The 12,069-nt window shown below is 41.5% G+C and overlaps 1 protein-coding gene across 4 annotated transcripts in view; it reads right to left on the bottom strand.

Annotated features, from left to right (window-relative positions):
- Positions 1-12,069, bottom strand: part of LOC114614152 (torsin-1A-interacting protein 2) — a 32,977-nt gene that overhangs the window by 4,729 nt on the left and 16,179 nt on the right. For all 4 annotated transcript variants that reach the window (XM_028759642.1, XM_028759660.1, XM_028759651.1 and 1 more), the window contains 3 exons: positions 6,317-6,493; positions 1,799-2,443; positions 97-198 (listed from right to left, as the gene is read on the bottom strand). In XM_028759642.1, coding sequence (XP_028615475.1) covers positions 97-198; positions 1,799-2,443; positions 6,317-6,383 — 814 coding nt within the window. In that variant the 5' untranslated portion in view covers positions 6,384-6,493. The remainder of the gene's footprint in view (positions 1-96; positions 199-1,798; positions 2,444-6,316; positions 6,494-12,069) is intronic.

Here is a 12,069-nt window from a genome sequence, read left to right as displayed (position 1 = left end):
AATTAAAATTGCTTGAACAACATAGTTTTCCATCCATTTTCCTTAAGGATCTGTGAATGATGTAAACTAACTGTAGCGTATCAGGTTTGTTCTCACCATAGGTCCAGAGACTCTTTTTATCAGTCTTTCTCAACATATCCTGTGCAACCTCTTCCTTTTCCTTCACCAACTGTGTCTCTTCTTCATGACTTCCAGCCTCTAGAGTGAGAAGGAACATCGTAGACAATGTAAGAGTGGGCAGTATCTTTTATCTCTTACCTGGTTACAGGACAGACAGGATGCCTATACTTTTGCAAATTTTCCCTTTATGCAAACCAAAATCATTGATTAGCTCATTTCTCCATATTAGGTTCTTTTCCACACAAACACTCCATTTGAAACACGGTTTTATTTTTTACTCATGATGAACCTCTACAATGGTGGAATTGTAATAGTAGACAACGGTCCATCCCATCCCATTCGTCATCCATCCATCCATCTATCCATCCATCCACCCATCCATGCATCCATGCATCCATCCATCCACCCACCCATCCATCCATCCATCCATCCACCCATCCACCCATCCACCCATCCATCCATCCATCCACCCATCCATCCATCCATCCATCCATCCATCCATCCATCCATCCATCCATCCACCCATCCATCCATCCATCCATTTTCTCATTCAAAAACTATTCATCAAGTTGTTGCTACGGGTAGGATGCCAGAGAAATAACACTGAGAGAAGTGAGCTAGTGCTTCCTGAGCAGACTATTATGATGGAAAATGCATGGGACATATTAGGTATCAGGGAGTAGCAGTGGGATGTAAATTATCAGCTCAGTCAATGCTTGAATACTATGTCTTGGCACTAGAAGACAGGCATTTCAGACAGAGCCCCTTAGAGTACTGAAAGTACTGGGCATGACAGCCCATGCCTGAACTCTTGGATCTCAGGGAGGAAGACCACTGTGAGTTTGAGGCTAGCTTGGGCTACAGAGTGAGATATTATCTCAAAATAAGAGCAACAACAAAAACTAACCAAGCATCTACCTGTGTGTATGTGCTCTCACTGATTTATACACATTCACCTGCTGATTTACATATTTTGTTTTCCAAAAGACAAAATAATTGAAAGTTTGAAGTCATAATTCATAAGAAACAAGAATATGACTTTTTCATCAGTTATGTTCCTTTTTTGTCATATTGCATGAATATAAACAGTAAATAAAAACAATACTTAAAAACGTCATTTGTGAGGCTGGAGCAATGGCTTAGTGGTTAAGAGTACTTGTTGCTCTTCCAGAGGTCCAAGGTTCAATCCCCAGCAACCACATGATGGTTTACAACCATTTGTAATTCAGTTTGAGGTGATCTGACATCCTCTTCTGACTGTCTTGAGGACAGGCATGCACATAGTACACAGACATACCTGAAGAGAAAACATCTAAAAACACAAAATACATTTCTTTAAAAATGTAATTTGAGGGCCATGATGACAGCTAGGTGGGTAATGGTGACTGAGTTCAGCTCCCAGGAGCCACATGTTAGCAGAGCTGAAATGATTTGTGAGAGTTGTCCTTTGACCTCCATAAGTACATTGTGGCAACACACACACACACACACACACACACACACACACACACACACACACACCAAAAGAACATTTAAATGTGTAGGGAGCCAGTTAATACAGTGACTGAGCTAATCTAGGGACTGGAAACCTGTCCAGCATCCAATTGCTGTGAATGACTTCCACCACATTCTCAGGGCAACACAAGCAGGTTAATAGCAGTCCAGAGAGTTCTCTCACCTGCTGCAGGCAGTCGCCTCCTCAGAAAATCCTGGCTTCCTGGGCCTGTACTGGAATGACTGGGACTCTGGGCATCGGTAGAGTCTTCAGTAAGCAGCTCCTGAGCAGCTTCACCTCTGCCCCCTGCCCCCTCTGGGGGGGCTGCAGAGCTGCTCTCCAGGTGTGCACCTGCTTCACCTCTGCCACCTGCCCCCTCTGGGGGGGCTGCAGAGCTGCTCTCCAGGTGTGCACCTGCTTCACCTCTGCCACCTGCCCCCTCTGGGGGGACTTCAGAGCTGCTCTCCAGGTGTGCACCTGCTCTTCCTCCCAAGTCGCTTTGAGAGCAGTTAGGATCCGGATCCAGGGTGTCTTTGCCCACATGTTCCAAGTGGGGGTGATGCCCTTGCTCTGTGTCTTGAGAACTCGGGCTGCTCTCAAGCTCCGCTTTACCCAGTGGAGGTTTCTCTAAAGCTGGTTCCACTGAGCTTTCTGACCTGTTACCAGTGTTGGCATGCTCTTGACCTTTGCCCCCTATTTCATGATGGTCTTCCTGAAGATCAGATGTGGGATGTATGGTCTGGGCTTCTGCACTGTTACTCGGTGTGACTGTGGTGTCCTGTGCTTGAGAGTTTACTGATGGATCATTTTCCAAAACGTTTTGAGAATCTAGTAAGATAAAAATGTTTTATTTTAAACATTTCTCCCATAGCAAACAAGGTCTGCAATTATATACATACATACATACAAACACACACACACACTTTTCCTTTTCATGATTTACAATGCACTTTTCCTAAACCTTACTTCTCTGGCCTCCTACCAAGGGTAAAACAATTTGTCCATGCTAATAGCTAATACTAATATAATGAAATTGCTAAAGTAATACTTAATAGTTATAAATTAATTGTAAATCCTATAAAGTAATAAATATATCCTCTTAATCAGGGTGGTGGCACATACTTACTGCAATTCAAGCACTTGGAAGGCTGATACAGGAGGATGGTGGGTTCAAGGCTAGCTTGTGTTACACAGAGACAGACCATGTCTCAACAACAACAGAAATACACGCTTTTTTCATCTGTACACCTCCCTCCCCTTTCCCTTCCCTTCCATCATCTTAACAAACCGAGTTCTAGACATCTCATGTTTGTAGCTAAAACACCAGGGTATACATCTCTAAAAGGCTGAGGATTCTTTAGAAAAAATAACACTTTTACCATATTTGAAAGTGAGTAATTTTTTTTTTTTTTTTTTTTTGGTTCCAAAAAGGTTTATTGTCATGGCAGATAATAGATGGATCTAGGCGTACCCCCCCGTGAGTAATTTCTTAACATCACCAAATATTTGTCATTTGTATTCTCCTAGCTGTCTCATGAACTTTATTTGTTTCCTCTGTAGAGGTAGGATGGACTGCAGGGCCTTCTGCATGCTAGACAAATATTTACCAGTTAGCTACAGCCCTGCCAAGACAGGCAAGACCAATGAAGTCGGATGTTAAGTCCATGGGGGCTCATTATATTGTTCTACTTTTATACATTTAAAAACTTCCTTAGTGAAAAATTTAAAGTAGGTCTAACAAGAGGGCTCAGCAGATAAAGGCACTTCCTGTCAGGCTGACACCTCATTTGATCCATGAGACCTGCATGGTGGGAGGAGGGAACCAGCTCCTATAGGCTGTCTTCTGATCTTCACATGCACTCACATACACACAGAGAAATAAACACAATGTGAAAAAAACAACTGGGGTCCTCTTTCTCTTCTGAAAAAACTATCTCGTATTTGTCTATTCTATACCACACTACCACTCAGAGACACAGACACATAGACACACATACTCATACAGAGACTCAGAGACTCACATAGACACACACACAGATTCTTATACACACATACACAGATTCACATACACACACACACACAAACATACATGCAGAGACTCACACATACTCACACTCACTCTCAGATAGACAGACAAGACACACACACGCACACGCACACGCACACACACACACCCCTGAAAGCAGGATGAAGACTTTCCATTTATGAAAGGTCCCCTCTCTCCCATGCTCATGGATTGGCAGAATTAATATAATAAAAATGGCCATCTTGCCAAAAGCAATCTACAGATTCAATGCAATCCCCATTAAAATCCCAACTCAATTCTTCACAGAGTTAGAAAAGGAAATTCTCAAATTCATATGGAATAACAAAAAAACCAGGATAGCGAAAACTATTCTCAACAATAAAAGAACTTCTGGAGGAATCACCATCCCTGACCTCGAGCTGTACTACAGAGCAATAGTGATAAAAACTACATGGTATTGGTACAGAGACAGGCAAGAAGATCAATGGAATAGAACTGAAGACCCAGAAATGAACCCACACTCCTATGGTCACTTGATCTTTGACAAAGGAGCTAAAACTGTCCAGTGGAAAAAGGACAGCATTTTCAACAAATGGTGCTGGTTCAACTGGAGGACAACATGTAGAAGAATGAAAATTGATCCATTCTTATCCCCTTGTACAAAGCTCAAGTCTAAGTGGATAAAGGACCTCCACATAAAACCAGATACACTGAAACTAATAGAAGAGAAGGTGGGAAAGAGCCTCGAATACTTGGGCACAGGGGAAAAGTTCCTGAACAGAACTCCAATGGCATATGCTCTAAGATCAAGAATTGACAAATGGGACTTCATAAAATTGCAAAGTTTCTGTAAGGCAAAGGACACTGTCAATAGGACAAAATGACAACCAACAAATTGGGAAAAGATCTTTACCAATCCTTCAGCTGATAGAGGGCTAATATCCAATACATACAAAGAACTCAAGAAATTAGACTCCAGACAACCAAATTACCCTATTAAAAAATGGGGTATAGAGCTTAACAAAGAATTTTCAACAGAAGAAACTCGAATGGCCGAGAAGCACCTAAAGAAATGTTCAGCATCCTTAGTCGTCAGGGAAATGCAAATCAAAACAACCCTGAGATTCCATCTCACACCAGTCAGAATGGCTAAGATTAAAAACTCAGGTGATAGTAGATGCTGGCGAGGGTGTGGAGAAAGAGGAACACTCCTCCATTGTTGGTGGGACTGCAAGATGGTGCAACCACTTTGGAAATCAGTGTGGCGGTTCCTCAGAAAATTGGACATAGTATTACCTGAGGATCCAGCTATACCACTCCTAGGCATATACCCAGAAGATGCTCGAACATATAACAAGGACATATGCTCAACTATCTTCATAGCAGCCTTGTTTATAATAGCCAGGAGCTGGAAAGAACCCAGATGTCCTTCAACTGAGGAAAGGATTCAAAAAATGTGGTATATTTATACAATGGAGTATTACTCAGCTATTAAAAACAATGAATTCGAGAGGTTCCTAGGTAAATGGATGGAACTAGAAATTATCATCCTGAGTGAGGTAAGCCAATCACAAAAGAACACACATGGTATTCACTCACTGATTATTGGATATTAGCCCAGAATCTTGAAATGCCCAAGATGCAACTCACAGGCCACATGAAGCCCATAAAGATGGAAGACCAAGTGGGGGTGATTCGGTCCTTCTTAGAAGGAGCAACAAAATACTCAAGGGAGCAAATATGGAGACAAACTGAGGGACAGAAACTGAAGGAGGGGCTGTTTCAAGACCACTCCACCTGAGTATCTATCCCATGTGCAATCACCAAAGGTAGATGCTGATGTGGAAGTCAGGAAGTGCATGCTGATAAGAGCCTGATATGGATATCTCCTCAGAGGTCTTCAAGAGTCTGACATACTCAGAGGCAGATGCTCACAACTAGCCACTGAACTAACTGATCATGGAGTTCTCAATAGAGGAGTTAGAGTGAAGACTGAAGGAGAGCTGAAAGTATTTGCGGCACCATGAGGAGAGCAACAATACCAACCAACCACAGCTCCCAGGGTCTAAACCACCAGCCTGGGAGCACTTAGGGAGGGATCCAGCGCTTCAGTTGAATATGTAAGAGTGGAGGGCCCTGCTGGGCATAGGTGGAAGAAGAGAACCTTGACCTCATGAAGGCTGGATGCCCCAGGGGGTGGGAATTTTGAGGGTGGGGAGGTGGGAGTGGGGGGGGGGGTAGATAGAGGTTACATCCACAGAGAAGAAGGAGGAGGGGTGAGGGGATTGGGGGTTCCTGGGTGGGTGGGGGATGGGGTAAGGGGACAACATAGGAAATGTAAATAAAACATCCAATAAAAAAAAAAAAAAGAAAGGTCCCCTCTAAATCACAGGCTTTCTTTATTTAATAAACAGAACTCTAAAGAAGAGCCCACCGTCTTTTTCTAAGATGCACAGCGTTTTGCTAAGATGACCATTGATAATTACTGGCATCTAAAACAGTTATATTTCTAATATTATAATTATTTGATATTATGTAAAACTCAGTAAATGTAAAAAAGGCAGTAATATTAACAAACTAACCCACTTAAGGTTCTGGTCCTTGGAGACACTCTTCCTTAACACAGCCCCCATTTTCTACAGCAGAGGCTTCGGTGCTGTGAGGCCAGTTCTTACCTCCCACAGGATCCCTGTAGCCACCATCGCTCATGTTTGTGTCCTGGCTTTTCAAAGTTTGGGACATCTTTTTAGTGTCTGGGTTTTGTAGTGGAGATACCTTGTTTTCTTCTTGTCCCAAGTTCCAAAAGACTCATGCTTCCCTTGGAAGCAAGAAGCAAGGAATGTAGACAGTAACTAAAATAAAATAAAAACAAACATTTAAATGACTTTTTATCCATTCAAAGGTAAAACACCGATTTCAGCCCTGAATAAAATCTCTGTTGTCTTGTGTTATTTTGCTTTCTGGCTCTCAGGAACATCATATCCCAACCCCAGACAATGGAAAGAAAAACTCCCAGGACTGATTCTCGTACAGATGCCACCACCTCCTAAAACACCCTAGTAGACTTACAAGAGTATAAACAGTAAGACCAAGAGAGCAGGATCCTACAAGACTTTGAATTAAGACATGAAACCCTCTTGAAAGCAGACATGGAGGCAGTCACTGTGAATGTCCTGAGCTGCCCGTTTCCGGCCGTGTCATCCCCTTAGGTCACTCAGATCAGAGGTGCTTGATCACTTATGAAGGAGTAACTGCTCAAGTGCTGCCGGAAGATGCAGCAAGCACACATTTGGAATATTACGGAGACACAGAACCATTCATGCCGTGTCTTTGTGATGTTCAGGAGAAGAAAAATAAGTACAAGATTTCCTCAAAAGGAGCAAAGTCAGGAGCCATTTTTAGGCCATTAAAAATCAAGTCACTGTACGGTCTTAACTGTTGAACACAATTTTTTCAGTAAGCTACCTGACCTTCACTAGTTATTAAAGAGGTCAAGGGTTAAACACAATAACACAAGGGACAGAGCTTTGTAAAGTGTTATACTTTTTGAAATCCTACTTGAGAGGCACATAAAGCCAGCTTTCTTTGAATTGTTCTATGGTACTCTCACATATTAAAACTTTTATGCATTTCAACCTCATCTATTTATTATAGTGCCCAGTGTCCAGTAAAACTTTGTATATTGTTTGAAAAGCATATTTAAAAATTATGAGGGGTGAGACAGTTCAGCAGTTAAAAGCATTTGCCCCTAAAACAGATAACCAAGGGCTAGGGGTAGGCTCAGTGGTATGGCTCTGGCCTAGCATGCACAAGACCTGAGGTTCAATCCCCAATACTGCAAAATAAACTACAAAACAAACAACCTAAGATTGAGTGCTAGGACCCACATAGTGGGAAAAACTCCGACTTCCACAGGTTACCCTCCAACCACAGCCTCCACATACACAATCATGTAATGCAAACATACAAATGTTGTTTTTTTAAAAAAAGAAAATGAATGCATGTGGTATATAAACTACAGAGAATGGAGACCTAGAACACACCCTTCTTTCTGTTGATATGGATGTTTACAAGTGTCTCAAACCTAAAGACCATCTTCTCTTTTTCCCTTTTTAAGTTCTTATTTTAACCTCCAGCTTTTGTGCGTGTGCATATGTGTGTGCTAACACAAGGCCTCATCCAGCCTTATCAACTGTTTCTCCCACTGAGCTACACCCCTAGCTCTCAGGATATCTCCTTCCTTTGTTGTTTGAGACATCAACTCAGTACATATTTCTGGGAGGCCTAGAACTTTCTATACAGCCTAGGCAATCCTCCTTGCCTGAGTGCTGGGATCACAGGCATGTGCTATTGTAACCAGCCTCCTGGCAACAAATATAACAGTAAAAGTAAGAACTTTGGAGAGAATTTTCTAGTATACTAATTATAACAACAAGGCTGTAGGTATAGCTCAGTGGCAGACTTGTATAGCTTGTGCAAGGCCCTAGATTTAATCAGCGCATTTTAAAAAAATCACTAAAAAAATATGTCAAATGATTCCATTTACAGGAAGTTCTAGACTGAGTAAATGATTAAAATCTACAGTGAAAGAAAACACGTAGAGGAGGGAGCGTGGACTAGAAATCAACAGCCAAGGAAAACCTAGGTCATTAGTGTTCCATTCGTCGTCTAACTTAAAGCTTGTGCGGTTACTGTGTCTTTTACTCTAACATTATGACAAACAGCATGTCTACAGTGCAGGAAAAAGCAGCAGCAAAGGAACTATCACAGAAATGTCTTCAAGGCTCAGCATACGCTTCTCCTCACAAGCTCACTGACGTCAGCCCGGCAGCTATGCAAGCCCTCACCTCTGTACAGGGTTGAAACAGCATTCCCGCAGAACAGAAATGGGACAAACATGTTTTTTACCTCAACTCACAATGTCATATGGTCTGGTATCTGAGCGATCTGGAGGCGGCTGTTTCAGAATCATGCAAATCTTTTTGAGCAGTGACAAGCCCATATTAGGAAGCAACTTTCATGTGGAAAGTCACAGAATGTGACGGCAGAAGCTGGATGTACTGGCTTCAGCCACTCCTAGTTCTTGGGAGGCAGGGGCAGAAGGATCATGAGTTTGAGGCCATCCTGGGCTACATGGCAAGCTCCAGGTCAGCCTGAGCTATATGAAAGTCATGTTAGAAAACAAAAGTGAGGCCATGCCTCATAGTAATCAAAGTGTGCTGTGGGGAGACTTTTTGTAACAAGAAAAACTGATTCTTAGCTGTCCAAAAAAGGTATTTGATGGTATCTTTCCTACAAAGCATAGAATGTGTTTCAACTGGCACAACTACATTTATTTTTAGTGAATCTCTTCCAAGTTCAATTGTGAAATGTTGGTTTTCAGTGTCCCATAGTAATTCATTTTTCTACTTAAGTAGAACTTGGCTTAATTCTCTCAGGATCATGTCTACTTTAACCCTAACCTTGTAACCCTGATCCTTATGCTTTATCTTCTTTAAGGTGTGGAACTGGTTAAGAGTCATTCTCCACTCATGGAGACTATATCAAATGGTAGTTTACATTTTTCTGGCAAATGTGACAAAATGTAAATGTCTTTCAGATTGGGACATACACATGCTTATATCCTGCAGTTTTTTCTGTGTTTAAGGTAATGAGTCACTCTCAGAAATGAATAATGGGTAAGAACACTAGCTGTACAAACATGAGGACCCAAGTTCAAATACCCCAGGTTGGCTGACAGAGATAGAAGCCTCCTGGTCAGTTGGCTTAGCCAAAATAGTAAAAATAAAGTGAAAACTGATAAAGAAAAACAACTGATACCCTCTGCTAGTCACCACATGTGCATGCATACAAACATACACAAAACACGGGCATGTGCCACACACACCACAAGAAAAAAAGTAATTAGATTATTTTGTCCCCATAAGGCCCTATAAAGACAACTAGGAGCACATGGGTGAACTTCTATTTCAGAAGCTTCAACCACAGCTGCCTACGCATTTTGTAACAAGCTGGAAAGAAGACAGAGCAAGGGAAAGCTGCCTGCGTGGAGGAAAACCAGGACTGGCAGGGCAGCCAGGCCTTACTCATCCTTCATGATCTACAAGTCTCTTGTGTTGCCAAAGGGACCTGTGGAAACCAAGGAAAGACACAGATTTGGAGAAGACAGGAACAGAAGGGAAGGGCTAGGTATCAGGAAGCAAAGAACACGAGGTTGGGAATAAAGTTCACTATAAACAGAACAAAAGACTGCCGGACATTAGTTTAGACACAAATGACATCATCACAAATGTATAAACAGTGGGGTGTGATAAGGCTCTCGAAAGAACAGGTAAAAGAACATGGTGGACGTGAAACGATCTGCCTTCCTGCTCTAGCATCCAAGAACACAGCAAACCTGACAATTGTGATTGATACTATTTATCAAACGCTGTCCTTGGTCTTTAATAGAGTGCCTTCTTGGTGCTGGGAGCCAAACACAGAACTCAAATCTTTGCAACACTGAAGAAAGTAGAAACTATTCTAATTCTTATTTTCAAACCAAGATGCAGGTTAAGAGCTTTACTCTAGAACACACAGCTAAAGGTAGTCAGGATCTGAGGTCAGGCAGTCTGCCTATGGCACCTAACGTTTTAATCATCACCCTAACAAACAAAACCAAACCCCAGTAAACATTGCACAGGTCCCTGACCCTGGTACAGTTGCTCTTGGTTTGAACTGGGACTCTTAATATATACAGCCTGAGTAAACTGGCAGACTCAACAACCCTCGGACACAGCCCCAAGACAAGGTGGCTGGCTGGCACAGAACTCACTATGTAGACCAAAGAAATGTATCTGCCTTTGCCTCCCAGGTCCTGGGATTAAAGGCCTGGGCCACCATGCCCAGCTCAGACCCATAACATGTTTATTCCAATGTTGTAGAAAGTCTCTGGTAACATCAACTTATATCACATTCATAGTTAAGATACAAAGGATCTTTATATCTACCTTGGGTCATTTGTTCTCCAGACCTCCCTCTCAAGCTTCATACCTGAGACAACATGGCTTAACTACTCTGGCTCATAACCCAAGACCAATCTTGTCCTGCCATCAAATTTAAGTTTTTGATACTTGAAGCATCAAGTTCTAATTGGCTATGATTTTGCCCTTTTCTCTATTTTCTGCCTCATTGTCCTGAACATTTTGTGTTCCGTGATGGTAAGTGCACACACACAGTACGAGGCAAGCACCTTGTCACATATCTGAAACCCATTAAAATGTCCAGGCCATTTAATAGTGTCCAAATTAGAATATAACCCAGAAACTAAAAAGCTATTATTTTTCTCTCATAAAACGCAGTTTTTACTGGGCTTGGTGGTTCACGCCTTTAATCTCAGCACTTGGGAGGCAGAGGCAGGAGGCTCTGTGAATTCAAGACCAGCTTGGTCTCTAAAGACCCTGTCTCAGGAGGAAATAGGTAGTTTTCAAGTTGACCTCATTCACTCTTTTAGACAGCCATGATATATGCAGGCTGCCATGCTCTTTGAATGCTATGGCCTTACGTTAGCTTATTCACTTGGCTGAGGCCCCTTTCCCTGTAACTTGGACAGTAAAATCTTAGTCACCCACACCCCAAAGAGCAGTCTTCCTGGGGAAAGTATTTTATTCCAATTTTTCTATTCCCAAATCTGCCAGAAAACAATAAGATGTTATGATGGTCTTTTAAATGTTACTATTATATATATTTTAATCAACTGTTCACACTATGGAGACTGTAGCACATACAACTGGAAGAGTATCTCAGTTAATTTTGATTTTCATCATTAGAACTTAAATCATATTTTAAAATCCATTATTCATATTTACTATAAAGTATCCTAATCTAATATTTAAAAAATACTTAAAAACAACAAAACAAAAAAACTCCGAAGACCTAAGCTACAAGACTTCCAAAATGTCCTTTCTGCTCAGTTTAGCTCTTCCACATGTTGTTACTAGATTACACACTCCGTGTGCTATGCCACCTATGAACCTTCATACTGAAAGTGACTACTTTTTCAGTCCTTTCTCTGGGTCAAAGACTCATGTTAGATTTAACTTAAAAGTACTGTCAGTCATTGCTTGTTTCGAGAACTCCACAGCATAAACTCTTTGAATGTTGATACATACTACTAAAGAGTTGGTTAAAACAAAAATTTTGTTTCTAGTTTGCTAATATTTAAATCCCATACAGGTAGAATCTTAGCATTATGTCCTTGGTGCATAGACATTAATAACTAAAAAATGAAGAGGCAATAATACTTGTCTCTAAAATGTATGTTTTGGGAAGAGCTTTAGGATTAACAGTAAGGGAGGAATTACCTCATTGGCAATTAATGACTAACTTCACTCAATTTAGCACACAATACCACACGGTGTATTTTATGTACCAGTAGAGAACCTCCACC

Source organism: Grammomys surdaster, unplaced genomic scaffold (genome assembly GCF_004785775.1).
Source record: "Grammomys surdaster isolate TR1022 unplaced genomic scaffold, NIH_TR_1.0 130, whole genome shotgun sequence".
Classification (NCBI taxonomy): Eukaryota; Metazoa; Chordata; class Mammalia; order Rodentia; family Muridae; genus Grammomys; species Grammomys surdaster.
Note: the sequence above shows the minus strand (reverse complement) of the source record. Positions and strands in the feature narration are given on the sequence as shown.